The sequence below is a fragment of the Pelodiscus sinensis genome, chromosome 9 (genome assembly GCF_052426305.1).
Source record: "Pelodiscus sinensis isolate ZL-2025 chromosome 9, ASM5242630v1, whole genome shotgun sequence".
Lineage (NCBI taxonomy): Eukaryota > Metazoa > Chordata > Testudines > Trionychidae > Pelodiscus > Pelodiscus sinensis.
Window position 1 is genome coordinate 10,283,268 of NC_143060.1, and position 17,426 is coordinate 10,300,693.

The 17,426-nt window shown below is 43.1% G+C and overlaps 1 protein-coding gene across 2 annotated transcripts in view; it reads right to left on the reverse strand.

Moving 5' to 3' along the window:
* FAF1 (Fas associated factor 1) overlaps positions 1 to 17,426 on the reverse strand; it is a 305,232-nt gene that overhangs the window by 227,323 nt on the left and 60,483 nt on the right. For both annotated transcript variants that reach the window (XM_075935955.2, XM_075935954.2), the window contains exon 3: positions 5,939 to 5,985. In XM_075935955.2, the coding sequence (XP_075792070.1) occupies positions 5,939 to 5,985 (47 nt within the window). The remainder of the gene's footprint in view (positions 1 to 5,938; positions 5,986 to 17,426) is intronic.

Genomic DNA, 17,426 nt, shown 5'->3' on the forward strand with positions numbered 1-17,426 from the left:
AGAATGTAAATAGTTCAATTCTCAGTCTGCTCTAAAGAAGTGTGAGCCTAGCAAGATGGGCAATCTATTCCCTTACTGTCATCCACATCTTACACTTGTGACTAATATATTGCATCATGTATCTGACGTACAGGCTGTTTTACTAACAACGTAAGAAATTATAGCATCTACCATTTTTTTCTTAAATATTATCAACTAAAGCATTCAAGAGGGATTGTTAAAATACAGTAGGATCACCAGCTTTGAAACAATCTTTTGGGCCACAAGTTGAATACATGCATTACAAATCACTGAATGACTTGTAGAGTAAATTATCCAATATTGCCACCCCATAGAAGTACTACAGATCCATACCAGAATCCCAAGGATATTTATGTTTAACATTCTACACAGCAGCCAACATTCTACCACTACATCATCAGACTAGTGTCATCCCAAAAAAGTCTGGGAGAAAGTGCAGGAGAGATGCATCCCATAATCTTAGAGTGATAAACCCATTTGCAAGTCTATCAGGCAAGTTAAAGAGGAAAATACTGTTTTGCTTCAGGCAGTTGAGGGAGATTATACAGATATCAGTTTATTAATTTAAGACTAAAATCTAGACATATACGTTAATATACAGCATAGTAAATTCCAGCTTCTCTTTGAGCCTCCTCTGCCTCCCCCAGTATTTCTGTACACTTGCTTATAGGCCACATTTAAGCTCTGTCCCAAGAGCACGCTGCTGCAGCTTAGTAAACCAGGCAACAAAACAAAGCAAATTAAGAAACACTATCCAGGCCAAAAAGAATGAAGATCCACTTTGACAAAATGAGCCTTTTTCCTACTAAAATGAACATTCCACTAAAGGAAATGATGTTTGTAGACAACAGCTGGAACTCTGCCTTGTAGATGTTATCAAGTGACAGACAGTGAAATCTATAGGAGAGACTATCCTTATCAGGAAGCTCCAAATGTCCTGATGGTGGGTGCATGCTTTAAGGATGCAACCTGAATGAATACTACCTTTATTTTTAACAGGGCTGCTGAAATTTGGGACCATGTCAATTTCCATTTTTTTAAATAAAATCATTAAGTATCTTGATGCAAAAGTTTTATTAATTTTTTTTGTTTAAATTTACCCCTCCAGTGATGACATACTCAGTGAGCGTAGCTAGCTGTTGCACACATGTGCTACATAATTAACAAACACCATCTACATTCCCAACTGTCTGCTAGGGCAATTCCTAACATTTTTTCTCCCACGTTATGAAAAGAAAAAATTAAGTGTTATGCTTTTCTGGTGGTACAAAGGACTCTTTTCCTTTTCTCTAGTCAGCAGACACACAGAGAGGAATTCTCAGCTATGTGAAACCTACAGGAACTTCAGAATTCTAAAGCACACAAGGAATCTCTTTTGTTTTGTGCAGCTTTTTTAAAAATTACAACACTAAGTACCACTAGGAATTTTTAATGAAGAATTAAACAATGACCATATAGTGATTCAGGGTTTTTTTTTTAAGTGGGAGGATTTACTGAATGTTAAAAATTAAGAAGTGATACAAGAGTTTCTGTAACCATGATTTGGTTATTAATCCTAAATAGCACTCTCAGGACATACCTCTTTAAATCACAACTGTGTTACAATTAATGACTGAGAGGATATCTTCGCTCTAAAAAGATCACTTGCAGCCTGTTCACCCTATTACATAATATTAATTGCAATATTAAAAAAAGACAGCCCATAAATAGCTACCAGCAACTGGACACTCAGTGATTTAATTCAGCAAACCCCTAAATCTACAAATTATGGTGAGATTTTCAAACAAGCAGACGGGAGTCAGGTGCCCAACTTCCCTTGAACGCCAATGGAAATTGGGTGCCTAATTGCCTTAGGCCGCTGAAATGCCACCTTATATCATCCAAAAACAACAAAGCCCCCGAGACACATTCAGCTGCCTAGCTTTCTTTTTTTGAAGAAATAGATGCTGAAGAAAGTTAGTGTTAAGCATCAGAATTGCCTTTTATCAAAGAGTTCACATATTGCTGAACAAAACTTAAAAAATGCTCATCAGTTTGGTGAGTACTTAGATTGAAAATGCTTTGTATGCATATGTCTAGGGTGTCTCTGGGTTCTCCGCTAGTACAAATAAAAAGAACATATCCACTTACTGCACTGAATAAATAGTGCACTGAGTTAATCCTGAGAGTAAAAAAGTGACTGTTGTCAAGGTACTTTACATAAGTTACGACTGAATAATTAAATTCAGTATAGCTGTCAAAATACTCATTTACTTACACTATAAGTAGCATATACCACAAGCAAAGAACATTTTGAAACATGTTGAGTATTTGTTGGAAATGCTTTGTCACACCATTCTACTGGCTAACTCTCAGGCTATGTCTATACTGCAGCCTTCTTCTGCAAAAGCTTATGCAAATGAAGCACAAAGTAGAATATCACCACACTTCATTTGCATAATTAATTAGCAGCAGTTTTTGCACAGGAGGCTTTTGCGCAAAAAGGAGCTGTGTAAAAGGCTCCTTTTTGAGCAAAAACCCCCTCCTTTGCAAGAGCCATCCTTCCTGAAAAAATAGAGGAAGAACAGTTCTTGCTCAAGAGGGGAGTTTTGCACAAAAAAGAGCCATTTACACAAGTACTTTTTGTACAAAAGCCTCTTGTGCAAAAATGGCTGCTAATTAATTATGCAAATGAAGTACAGCAATATTCTCCTCCACGCTTCATTTGCATAAGCTTTTGTGGAAGACAACGTAACCTTGGAATTATCACCATCTTTCACGCATGCTTATGTAAAGTTAACAGGCAGAATCAAAGCTAGGACCTCTGGAACTTATAGCTAAAGCTATAAAATTTCATGCACTAAAGAAAGCTGGCTTTCACCTAAGACTGTAGAGAAAACTCATTTGCTCTCTCTCTAGTCTAAATGGTGTAAGTGTCACTACAGGGGACAGTGAACCACATCCAGTAGGGGTATAGGTTACACGTGTGCATGCATCAAAATAAAAAAATTAGCCAAGGACAGAGAAGCAAATCACAGCTGTTAAAAATGGTGCTTTGGGATTGTTTAGGTCCATGCAGAACAGATGGGACCTCACTGTTAGAAAATTATCTGACAGATTCAGACTTAGCCAACTGTATATTATGTTAGAAATAGTTTATTTTAGTAATCATGTAGCCTTAACAATTCTTATTGTTTACAGGGTTACTAAAATTCTCCCTCCCTGGGGCAGCAGTCAGTGCACTCCCAGCCCCACTTCTGAGGAGCCCCCTGCCAACCCATGCTGTTATCTCTGATAACACCCCCCCCCCACCACACACACACACACACACACACACACACACACACACACACACACACACACACCTCTACCTGCCTGTTGCTTATGATAAAGAGGCAGCAGCATGGAGCTGCAGGTGGGAGCCAGTTTTTTTAGCAGCTCCCTACAAGGATCAGCTCTCATCTGCCACCACCCACTACTGCCTCCTTATCAGAGGCAGCTGCATGAGGTGGCAGGCAGCCCTCTTTCATGCTCTTCATTTAAAGCTCAGACCGGAGGGTTGGGACGGAGCCAGCCTGCCAGTCCCAGTTCAAATTCGGGGGAAAGGGGAGGCGGTGTTGCGGTTAACCAGGACGGTTAACTGACGAGCAGTCGCTCATTGGTTAAATCAGAGGTTCCCAAACTTTTTGATATTAAGGACCAGTAAATCCATTCACGAGCTTTTGGAGGACTGGTAACGTTTATTTGCATATTCATTAAGCAAATGATGAATATGCAAATACATTGTTTCTGGTCCTCCCAAAGCCCTGTGCCAACTTTAGCCCACAGAAAAATCAGTCGGGGACACACAAGTGAGATATAAAAACACAACCCCTCCAAACCTCACTAATGTGGCCGCAACTGTGCTTGTGGGTGCTGGGACAGAGTTCTGGGGAAGGGTGTCAATGAGTGCTGGGGCAGGAGACAGGGTGCTTGCAGGTACTGGGGCAAGGGACAGGGTGCTTGTGGGTGCTGGGACAGAGTGCTTGTGGGAGTTTGGGGAATGGGAGGGGACAGGGACAGATACCTGGGGATCCTGTAGCTGCCAAGGCCCAGGAAATGCACAGGCTGCTCTCCCGCCCCCCAAACAGCGGCACGGTACCTGACACGCTGGTCCATTGCAAGCGTGGTGCCTTCCTGCACAGGAGGAGGGGCAGCACGTGCCTTGCTCCTCCGCTCCCCACAGCAGCACGCACCGCCCGAGCAGTTAGAGCCAGCGCATTCCTGGATCCTCACCCACTCCCTTGTGTGCTGGAAGGCAGCAGGGGAACAAAGTCCCCAGTGCGGAATGGACTGGCATTTTAGGTACCACACCAGCTATTGGGGCAGAGGGGAGAGAGCCCGCGCACTTCCGGGACCCAGCACACAGCTGCAGAACTGCCCCCCATCCCCGCAGGAAGCCCACGCTACCTCCGTTGACACTGCGGCGTTCATCTTGGGGATTGGAGGCAGCAGGGCGAGCTCTCGCAAAAAATTTTCTGAAGCCCACTATTTTTTTCTAAGGATCAGTACTGGGCTGCAGACCACAGTTTGGGAAACACTGGGTTAAATGGCTTGTTGGCTAGCTGCTAACATTCCTACTGTATATCATATATGGGCTGATCCTAAACCCACTGAAGTCAGTGGAAAGAATTCACTGATATTCATGAATGTGGGATCGGGTCCTAAATTAGTGTTATTCAGTCAGCTTTGTCAGGAGATGAACCCATAACTCTAAGGCAGTGGTTACGAACCTGTGGTCTGACGGTACTGCAGGAGGTCCATGGGAAGTTTAAAAATCTTTTCGTTTTCTCTCTCTTCTTGTTTCCCTTTCCATTCTCTCTTTGTTTCCCTCCCTCTTTTCTCTTCTCTCCTCTCCTTTTTCTTTTTCCCAGTCTTTCATTCTGTCTCTCTCCCCTCTTTTTTCCCTTTTCTCTATGTTCTTTCTCCCCTCTTTTTCCTATCATTTGTTTCCCCTTTTCCCTCTTTCTTTTTCTATTTTATTTCTCTTTCTTCCTCTCCCTTTTCTCCCCCCCCCCCGCCTTCTCTTTTTTTTTCCTCCCGCAGAGGGGTGGTCCATGAAATTTTAATAGATTGAAAAGGGGTCCATAGACTCAAAAAGGTTAGGAACCACTGCTCTAAGGCAGGGGTGGGTAAAAGGGCCTCCACAGGCCAGATCTGGCCTGCCAAGCAGGTTGATCCAGCCCACCGAGGCCCTGCCGCTCCCCTGCCCCCAGGCCAATTAGAGCCTGGGGGCGGGGGAAGCGCACAAAGTTTCCTCCCCCCTGCCAGGAGCATGTAGCACTTTGAAGTGCCGCGCACTCCTGGCAGGACGGGGGGAGACTTTGTACACTCCCCCACCCCCAAACTCTGATTGGCCTGGGGGCGGGAGAAGCTCGCAAAGTTTCCTCAGCCCTATGCCCACCCTGCAAGGAGCGCGCGGCACTTTGAAGTTTCGTGCACTCCTCACAGGGTGGGAGGAGGCTTTGCACGCTTCCCTGCACCCAGGCCAATCAGAGCTTGGGGGTGGAAGGGCACACGAAGCATCCTCCACCCTGCCCCCTGCCCTAATTGGGCTGGGGTTGGGGGGAGCGTGCAAAGCCTCTTTCCGTCCTGCCAGGGCATGGGTGCTTAGTGGGGGGGGGGGTGGAAGGGCTCCCACCCCCAGACCAATCATGGTCTGCAGGTGGGGAAGCCCAGAAGCATCCTGGCCCTGCCCCTTCTGACCAAAAATTATTGCCCACCCCTGCTCTAAGGGAATCTCTTTCAAAATTATACTTACAGTATCACATCCTGCTTCTAATGGACAGAGTTGGAGATGAAGAAAGAAGAGGTAGGGGAAAAGAAAGTAAACGTCTCTTATGACTACTGTTATATGGTATCTCCTTCTACCATTATTGTTCCAAGCTTCTTTACCTACCTTTGTAAAATGCCATTTTCTTGTGGTATTACACCATTTATAGCTGCCTGCAAAGAAAAAGATAGACAGACACTAAGTCAAACAAGCAAGATAAGAGATCAGAAAAACATGACATATTTCTTCGGAGCAATTCAAATGTGTTTATACAAAAATGACTCAAATTTGCCAAAACAACTAAGTGAGCACATCATGTATTCCCCATTCAGTTAATGCAGAAGCACCCGACAGTGCCACCAAAGTATACTCTTATTATAAACCCTATTCCAAAGGAGACAGGCCTGAAACAAGACTTTAGATTAAAACTGTTTCTCTCTTTATGGGAGACCAAACTGACACTTTCTAAATTTGGGGGTTCAAAATTCCAGGGCAATTAGATTTGTTTGATACAGAAATGTTTAGATTACAATTTCAGAATCAAGAGAGATCTGAATACAGGATGTTTATGCTAATTTGTGTTTTTTAGTAATTTTAACATGGGGTTAACACATAATAATCAAATCTCTATCTAGAAAGTATTTTTCCTCTTTAATATTTTGGTGCACATTCTTAATTTGGCATATGAATTTCAGGGGTAGAAACCATGATTTCAGTTTTGAAGTCGGCATCAGATTCTTGACCTGTTCCAAAAGTTAGTTTACTGCACACTATCCCAAATAGGTTAGCCCAGTTCTCTTGTTCATACGTGTTTATAACAGTGACTATTTTTCAACATTAGTAGTCATGTAAAAAAAAAAGGCCACACACAAAAGAAAATTTAATTTCTAACAGTAAGAATGCCTATTCTAGGATTCCGAGTTGAGGAAATACTTGCCAAACATCATTAAGAGAGACACAATATGGTCTAAGACGACAGGGGTGGCAGGTTTGTATAGTTTTTAGTGGTACTCAGAAGGGTCCAAGTCCTGCTCTCCCCAACCCCTGCTTAAGGCTCTGGGAAGGAGTCTGGGCTGTAGGATCTGGGATGGAGCAGGGGGTCGAGGTATAGGGCTGGTCCAGGGATAAGGAGTTTGGGGTGCAGCAGGCAGGCTGCCATGGGGCTGAGGGCTAGAAAGGATCCCTCCCACTGGCAGCAATGCGCTCCAGGAGAAGGGGCTCCCTCACCACACTCGTCCCTACCCTGATGCACATCCAAGCCCTCCTGTGCGGTCAGTGTGCCCCTTCACCATGGCAGTGGTTTCCATGCCATGCCACACAGCCATGCCATCCAACAATTGCTATGCCCAGCAACCCCTACGCAGACATTTTTTTCGTCTTTGCTGCTGCTTGACTACCTATTTCCAGTTCTAAATGAGGTATGTGGTTGACTGATCAGTGTGTAACTTTAAGGTTCTACTGTACCTTGATGTTGTGAAGACTAAGACTAACAGGGTTCAGAAAAGAGCTAGATAGATTCATGGAGATTAGGTCCATCAATGGCTATTAGCCAGGATGGGTAGGAATGGTGTCTCTAGCCTCTGTTTGTCTGGAAATGGATGACAGGAAAGGGATCATGTGATGATTACCTGTTGTGATCCCGCCCTCTGGGGCATCTGGCATTGGCCACAGTCGGCAGACAGGATACTGGGCTAGATAAACCTTTGGTCTGTCCCAGTATGGCCATTCTTAGGTACCAAATTCTGCTCCAGGACCAACGCAGAGTCTCTCAACCTGGTGTGAGGTCCAGCCAAATTTTCAAACCAGCCACTACTTTGGATACCCAAATTTAGACACTTATGGGCCTAATTTCACAGTTATTGAAAAGCTACAACTGCAAATGAATCAAATGATAGAGATGGATGTTCAGCATCTCTGAAAAACAAACATACATACATAGACCCGATACTTATAGACAGCACTTAAACAGGCCTCCTTTCTAACTTTGGGCCGTAACCTCTTTCCTTCAACATTCCCATCTGGAAAACAGAAGTGATAATACTCAGCCCTACAGTCCTTACTTATTTCCAGCGTCTTTGGATGAATTTCTGTGACTCACATTGAAGATTATAACCTATGCAGTAATAAAGTGTTTAAGGTATCCATCACCCTGGTATCTGGGTACACTCTAAGTAGTGGTAGTAATTATATTACTATCATTAGTTGTCAATGGCTCTGATGTATGTGTTGTGGGGATATTCCCTGTAATAGTTCAAAAAAATTCTATACCAGAGGGAACAATAGCATATTTAAACAAGGAGAATAACTAAAGTGTAGTGGAATTATACTACACTACCTGATTGAAACATAATTGTTTTCTGACATTACATGATGCTATAGTAGTAAAGACATGTTCTTTGCCATCTTCCCAAAACATCTGAAGCCTATACATGTAGGAAGATAATACTTAGAAAATATATGTACAGTGATACGTGGATTTTTTTTTGGCGGCCTACATATGCAACCACCCTAGAAAACATGCTGTTAAGACTCTGCACTCTACAGAAGCATAGGCAATCAGGAAGTCATTATACTTTGGATCAAGACTCTAGAATAATCTTCTGGCCAGTGTATGGGAGATATCTGTTTTAGTACTGCTTTGCACCACAAAAGGGTGCAACTTCAGACACGAGAAGTCATTCTTCCGCTCTACTCTGTGCTGGTTAGGAGTCAATTGGAGTACTGTGTCCAGTTCTGGGAACCGCATTTCAAGAAAGATGTGGAGAAACTGGAGAGGATCCAGAGAAGAGCAACGAGAATGATTAAAGGTCTAGAGAACATGACCTATGAGGGAAGGCTGAAGGAATTGGGTTTGTTTAGTTTAGAAAAGAGAAGATTGAGGGGGGACATGATAGCAGTTTTCAGATATCTAAAAGAGTGTCATAAGGAGGAGGGAGAAAACTTGTTCATCTTGCCTCTGAGGATAGAACAAGAAGCAATGGGCTTAAACTGCAGCAAGGGAGGTTTAGGTTAGACTTTAGGAAAAAGTTCCTAACTTTCAGGGTAGTCAAACACTGGAATAAATTGCCCAGGGAGGTTGTGGAATCTCCATCTGTGGAGATATTTAAGAGTAGGTTAGATATATGTCTATCGGGGATGGTCTAGACGGTATTTGGTCCAGCCATGAGGACAGGGGACTGGACTCGATGACCTCGAGGTCCCTTCCAGTCCTAGTATTCTATGATTCTATGATTCAGTCCATCTCAATGCAAAGATTTTTCAGACTGAAACTGCCCAGTTGTTGCACTGATGTATTTTGAAATGTAAACACTACTCAAGCATTTTACTATTGAATTATTCTTTATCCTGCTCTGAGTAGGGTCAGAAGATATTGTAGTAAAATCCCAGAATCTTGTCTTACACTGCAATCTAGTGAACACATCCTGAGAGACAGCTGAGTTACAGCAGATCAACACAGGAGAGTTCACCAATCATAGTGGCCTTTGATGAGGAGGAAAATGTGTCACCTAGAATGGCTTCCTACCAAGCTACTTCTGCACTGTATTTGTCTCCTTCAGGCTGAAATTCAGAAATTCACATTCAGTTTCTCATGGATTCAGTGGCACTCAATTCACTGGACTCTGGAAGGCCATTTTCCATCTAGAAAGCTTAACTGGTAGCATAGCTAGCTATAAACTTACTACCTCTTTGGCCATATTAAAGATGTGTTATATGTTGTAATTGGCTAATGAAACATACAAAAAATATTAACTAAGATTTAAATGTTAACTTCTTTTACTCCAATAAACCCCCAGTTCTGAAGAAGTCAAGGGGAAACGTAGAACTGCAGAGGGAACTGTAGAAATGCAGAACTGAAGAGGGAAATAAATAGGGAAACATAGCGGGAACAATGTAGAAATGTAGCAGGAGAAATGTAGAGATAGTGTTACTACAGGTTGTACCCCCTTAACCAGGACTCCCTATGCCGGCAACATCTGTGGTCCAGCACAGATGCACGGATGTTCCTGGACCACAGAGCCTAGGAACAGAAAGGTCTGGCGGCAGGGCAGAAGCACCGCCAACTCAGTGGGGGGAAGGGGAGAGAGAATGGGCAGCACGGGGAGAGGGGGCGTTCTGGCCCTGGTGGCGGCCACAGAGCTTCAGCCCCAGCGGTGGCTAGGGAGCCCCGGCAGCAGCAGGGCAGATGGCATCTGGAGAGCCTCAGGAGATTAGGGCAGCAGTAGGGACAGGCTGAAGCCCTAACCCAGTGGCAGCCTGGGTCAGGAGAGGAGGAACCTCCCCTGGTCCAGAAAATCCCCTCATTTGGAACCAGTCAGGTCCCGAGGGTGCTGGATCAGCAAGGTCCAGCCTGTATTACCTTATAATATCAATAAATAATAACCCTTTCTGTTTAATTCTGCTAAGTAACTATGATGTTCTTAAGGTCCGTCGTGCATTTTGAAAAAAAATATAGTCATCTACTTTGCCATCACTTAAGTAGTGGTAGTTTGAATAAAATGTTTTGTTAACCATGTGTCTTGCACATGTACATATAGGGATTGCAGCTGTTTACAGCTACAGATCATCTTAAGCCAATGAATCACCAGGAACAGGTCTCACAGTGCTCTTCAGAAATAGACATTTTCTTCATTATCACTTAACAGGACTAGTATATTCTCTTCATTGTGCATGATGAATCAAAACACAGGAAGTGCACTTCTTAGGAACAGTCACCACAGAAAATGGTAATATGAGAGCCTGGAATTATCTTTACCTTGAAAAAAACAGTCATATTGGTAATGAAAATCTAGTATAGTAGTTGAGATATTTAGAATTCAGCACTTCTATATTTTATTATACAAACTAAGTTTGACCAGACAATCTCAGAGGATGAAACTACAACTTGAACCTCTTTAGTCTAGCACCCTTGGGACCAGAGAATTTGCCGAACCATGAGAAGTAAATATTGTTGAGCAGCATTACTAACACTTTTACTGCTTACAGGGCTCTTAGAAAATATTTAGGGGTAAATTAGAGGTAAATAACAGCACAGAACACTATGAGCCAGGACTGGTAGCTGTAAACAAACTTTATGGGACCACGGAACACTTGACCACACCCATGATAAGTGGACATTTGGCTAATTAAAATCATGCTGGACCACAGATGTTGCTGGAACCAAGCATGCCAGACTAGAGAGGTTCAAACTATAGCTCAAGCTTTCCCAAATTCAAGTACATGAGCAAAGATTATTCGATGGAGGGGGCCTCCAAGCTATTTCCTCAAAGTCTGAACAACCCACCCATGCCTTTTCTCATGTCCCAAACTACTGTATCTGAATGGGACAGCATTGAAGGGTCACAGAAATGAGAGCTAATAATGGCAATACTACATAACTCCTTGGTGAGAAAGCCTGCACTTGATAACTATTAAGGTAGAGTAAAACCACATAAAAAACTTCAGGCAGCATTTGTTAAGCGAGATAGAAACTGGAAAGATAAAAGTTCAGGAAAGGGGTGTTTTGAGTACGCAACTATTTCTGACTCCCAACCTTGAAAATGCTGATAAAAGGCCATGTGAATAGTTTATGCTTTGATGACCGGGGAACAGTTAAACACAAAACTAAATACAAATAACTGATTAATGACAGATTTTTCCTAACTATTTGAAAAAGAGAGTTGCCTCTATTAGAAAATTAAGACTTCATCATTAAGCAAACATTTATTACAGAGAGAGAACTTTCTAAAATACTCTTAACTTGTGTATCCATCCAATTAAGAACGGTTATTAAATGACAAACGAGTGATGCTTAATAAAAATTAAAACATGCTTCCCTTGAAATGATTTTAGTAAACGCATTCAGTGCTATCTTTACAATAAAGTTTAACCAACCTTAAGCAGAAACAGTCACTTTTAGCAGACAATTCATGAAGCCAATTAGTAGGGTCTAACTCAGTGGCTCTCAAGCCACAACCCATGGTCCATTATGGCCCAACCATCATGCAATGTGGCCGATGTGACAGTCTCAGGGCCATATATGTAGTTTATATAGTGTGTGAATACAGCCCACATAAAGCTGCGTATGAAACCCACAGTGATAAACATGTTGAGAACCATTTGTTTTACTGCTATACCCATATACAAGCTGCATCCATTTTCCTTTAATATTCTCATTCAGAATGCCATTTAAAATTTCAGCTGCTATGTGACCTAAGATCACAGTTTTTCCCTCTACTTAAAATAGGAAATAACTGTAGTTTCTCAGATACCACCAGGTGGCAACTGTTAAATTATGACATTTAATGGAAACCACTGTAGATTTCAAAACTATTCAGCTGCACTGTCCACGCTTATATAGCTTTACAGCTAATACAGAGATTTCTTATCAAGTGGCATCTAACGCATCATATGAACGTTTAGAAACTATAAACGGGATGCATTATTTCTAGGTATCAGGACAAAGGCTTAAACCAATATTCTTAAAAACATACACAGGTCCATACTTAAAGCCCAATTAAAGAAGTGTTTGCAAAGAGAATTCCTGGGATACGAAAGCTTCAAACCTAAGCCTCTAAATACAGCTGACCTCCCGTTCCTGTCTCCCCTCCCCACACCCACCCACCCACAGCACAAAGTGGCTCCCTTTGCAGCTATTGCGCGCGCAAACACACACACACACAAAATGTGGTGGAGTCAAGAAATTCAAGATGTGGGCAGCAGGGATGTCAGGATTTCTTTATTAAGACCTAATAGGACTGTATCAGAGGGGTAGCCGTGTTAGTCTGAATCTGCAAAAGCGGCGAGGAGTCCTGTGGCACCTTATAGACTAACTGAAGTGTAGGAGCATAAGCTTTCGCGGGCAAAGACCCACTTCGTCAGATGCATCTGACGAAGTGGGTCTTTGCCCACGAAAGCTTATGCTCCTACACTTCAGTTAGTCTATAAGGTGCCACAGGACTCCTCGCCTCTAATAGGACTGGTAACTTTAACAGGCACACGCAAGCAAATATCATGCTGTGCAGATATCATTTAACAATTAAACTCATGGGATGCGCATTCTAGAAGTTTTCCTTAGAACGAGGTGCCCAGGCAGTTATGGAAACAGGTGAAGGCTTTGTTGGGGATACAAAAGGCCCAGGCTCACCTGTTGAATGGACTGAAAGACTGAACTTAGCCCAAATAGGCTCAGACGTCTTTCCAAGGTATGAATCGCACATCAGGCTACCCAGGCTACAAAGGGAAACTATCTCTAGTTTTCAATACAACGACAGTGCAAGAGAATCATAAACTGTGTGTGAATACTGGGAGGGCATTCACACAGAAAGAGAGAGAGACAGAGAAGACAAAAATTAATTTTCACATTTTCCTTTAGATGTTTGCACCATGAGAGTGTCTTACCTTCACCCAAAAGAAACAGCTATGAAAAATCAAAACAACAGAATGAAGGCAGCTCTGTGCCTTACTGGGTTTCCCACTTTCTTCTGCCCTCCAGAGACAATGCGTAAGGGGGGCATGTAGGGTCACATGCTCCTTCCCCACCCCCAATTTGCTGCATGGTATGTATCGAACATGCTCACACAGACTAAGCATGGTCAGTAACACTGCTACCCTAACACTGTCCCCTCCTCCATTCCTCATTATGAGCAGGCCCAAACTGTCTCTGCAGTACACTATGATCCCTTTGAAGTAAGGGGTTATCTTATTATCTCTTATTATCATCAGCTATACCAAGAACCTCACTCAGGTTTTACATCAGATGGGATTAGGAGGATAAACTCAAGATTAGATTAGCACTTACTTACTTAAGGGCTGCAAGATGAATGATAGGACTCTAAGGTACACAGCAGCCATCCCATCATATTCACTCACTTCTTTTCATTGAACCCAATAAGCAGGAGTTTTAATAGGATTACAGAAAGGGGAGTAGATGATTCTGTTGAAGAATCACTCATCCCTCTGCATGGTCTCCCTATTAAGGTTCTGCTTTGAATGGCTTTTGCCAGACAAATGCAAAATTTACTATTTTTTAAAATCAAGGTGCTCCAAATCGTAAAATGCCAAATTTTCTTTCATCATGCTAACTTCCACAGAACACTCAACAATTCATATGTTACTTCATATGATTTAGGCCTGATCTATGGAAAGTTTTATCAGTATACATACACTGATATAGCTATACTGGCAAAATCTTCCAAATGCAGATGCAGCTTACATCAGGAAAGAGAACTTTTGCAGAGATACCAGAGACAAACTAAATTCAACCAGCAAAAGCACTTTTACCCCAGTATAACTTGAACCTATACTAGGGATTTTGTCACTGTAGAAAATGTCACAAAAAACCCCATTCCCACGCCTCTAAACAACACTGCTCTGTCAGCATATAATTTCTAGTATAAACCCGGCCTTATCTTCTCATCCCACGGCTTAAAAAGTGATATTTCACTGTACCTTTACTTCTTCTGAATTACAAATTCTTACAAAAGGTGGGTTTCCTCACTCAGATTTTGCAGCAATTAGAGCTTGTTTCCAGCAGATGGCACTAGGAGCTACCTACTAACTATTATTTAGAACGGTGTTTCTCAACTTTTTTTTAAGAAAGTACCCCTTTCAAAAAAAAAAAAAAAAAGTTATAAGTACCTCCGGTACTTTTCAGACACACAATTTTTTTTTCTACCATTGCAACACATTTGTTTAAACAACTTACTCGTAGCCAGGCAGGCGATGAAATGTTTGGGTGTAAAAAATACAAAAATAATAAAGCTTTGCAAATCTTAAAACAAAAATTCAGTTTTCTCCAAATTTCAGTTGTGTTGAAGTACCCCACAGACTCCTTTCAAGTACCCCTACGTGTACTCGTACCACTGGTTGAGAAACACTGATTTAGAATGATCAAATATCTGTAAAAAGACTACAAGAACAAATTAGTCATCTGAATATTAATAATTGGGTAATATAGGCTCAAAATGCTTTCCACTTATCTACCTGAATTTTCTACTCTGCATTATAATTCCAAATCCACTGAACTGCCAGATTTACTTTTTCAGAGAAAAGAAACACACGAGTAAAAAGCAAATTTCTCTCTCTCTCCTCCAAAGAATGCGTGCAGTTGCATTAATGAAGAATGTAACTAGCAATGAATTCGGGAAGACTGAAAGAAGGAATAATTCTGTGTTTCTTCCATCCTATCATTAAAATTCAGGCATACATATACCCCTTATGCACCCTTCCTAGCACCCAATCCCCAACTGCCCACACTCATGACTCTGCTTAACAGATGCTACAATCATCACATCTAATATTTTCCACTATAAATGGAAATATTAGATTTCCACTGTTTGGATCAGTGCCACATAATTGATTTCCATATTGCTTTGATTTCCATTCTCACCCTGCAGGAATTGCCACTGATATTCTTGATTGTGTTTTGAGGTTTAGAAAAAGATTCTTCTTTTGTTGATGGTTCTCCTAGGAACTATGAAATAAATGCCAATCCTGTACTCTGGGCATCTGTTCATAATTTATTGTCACTGTATGTTGCAACAGATTTCTCAGCCTGCTTCAGCAAGTTATTGAATACCAATCATACATATTAGCTTGATTTCATAGGGAAGCTATGTGCTTGACTTGAACAGAAGGATGTAGTTCCTGACCCTTGTAGACTAGAAGGTACCTTGTTCTTGTGAATTACATATTACCCATCCACTATTGACTGTGGCGCCATTCAGACACTCCTGCCCAAAGTTACGGGACATCAACAAGGCTATTTTGATAGATAACTAGAGGACTGTGCCCCCTCATGGCTGCACTCGCCAACCCCCCTCTTTATGGGGTGGAGGGATAGGCAACCCAGGCCACTGGGGAGAGCTGGGCAGTGGCCACACCAGCCCAGGCCCCTTCTCTCTACCCCACCATGACAGTCTAGGCCCCTTATCTCCCGCCTCCCTCCACCACGAGTCAGGCCCCTTCTCCCTCCATCCCAGCGAGCCAGGTCCCCTTCTCCTCCCCAACCCCTGCCAGCCCAGGCCCTTTCTCTCTCTTCCCAACCTAACCCTACTCCTCCCAGCTGAGGGGTCAATATCCCAATAACGTGTATGTAAGATCTTGAACACAGTCTCAGTTAAGAATCTTCCACATATGGCCAAACTTCATGGGCCTAGCCTGAGCCTCAGGCCTAGCTAACAATGAACAAAACATGGCTAAAAAGGGAACAGAGTTAAGCAGAAGACAGGCTTTCTTGTGCAATTAGGCACGAAACAAGCTGAGACAGCAGAACCCCAGGTGCAGGGCAGTGACTGGGGCCTTGCCGTGCATTATAGACACATAACTCTTTGAGAGTGGCCTTGAAAGTCTACCAGCCAAGTTCGGGAGGAGATATCATTGTATCCTACTCACATACCAGCCAGCGTTCGGGGAGGGGAGACGGCCAGCATGAGTAATGATATCCATCCCTCATAGATGCTAATCCAGTCCAAAGGGGCGTGATTGATAAACAAATTACCAATGCTATGTATTGTTTATGTTCTCTTTGTTTTAAGACCATAGAGGTATGTACCTGTGAGCAAACTTGTCTGGGAAATGCCACCCATCATTTCTATGGACCTGGAATCAGGATTTAACCTATTTACTGCAAAATGATACTTAAAGCCATAGCACCTGCTTATTAGCATACATGTAAATCTGAGCCAAAGGCAGAGCAATTATGTAATCTTTTAGACTATTGGCTTATTGTGCTAATTTTGTCTTGTTGCTAGAACCTATCCAGGGGCTTGGGAACTCCCACCCCATCGCTTCTCTCCGCCCACTGGGTGTCCAACCCACGGTTTGCGAACCACATGTGGCTCTTGAAAGAAAAAAAACTGCAGCTCCCGCGCCCACAGCTCTGAAAGGGGCAGCATGTTTCTGTCTGAAAGAGACAGAGCTGGAGTTGTGGTGTCCCATGCAGACTTCAAAATGGCCACCTTAAAAGGGCAATGCCTGCTCTGCTCTTAAAAGGGTAGCGGCTGGGGCTTTTTTTTTTTTTGCTCAACAACTCTCACCCCACCCTCCCCCCCGGCTCTTTGCGCTGTATCCACCAGTACTTTGGCTCTTTGTTTGTAATGGGTTGGCCACCCCTGCCATTTAAATCTATAGTAATCCACTGTTTGGCAGTCTCACTGACCCTAACAGTGAAGTGACACTCCACCAGCGCTGTGCGTAATAAACCCTCATGCTTGGAGCTATACCGTGTCGAACTTCTGTTCCTTCACAGCCATGGCGTGCACGAGGCTCAGCTCTAACCCCGGTGGCTAGGGAGGCACAGGAGGGCCTGCCCACCCTGTGTGGGGTGCAGATAGTGCCGTGTGTATATGATGCTCCATGGCACAGCAGCCTGTTGAAGTGAGGAAAGCAGGAGCACAGGTGACCACAGTCCTGACCTCCCCCCCACGTGGTCTCACCTGCATTGCTCACTGCCCCAGCCCTGCCCGCAGAGTTCAGGGTCTCCTGTCCACTCACTGGGAATGGAAGGGAAGGAGCAGACAGGTCGATGTGGCGGCTCGGGGTGCTCTGACACTCAAGGTAAGTGCAGATGCTGGAGAGGGGTGAGTCTCCATGGAAGCAGCCATACTGTGGGTGGTTGGGCACCACACTGTCTTCC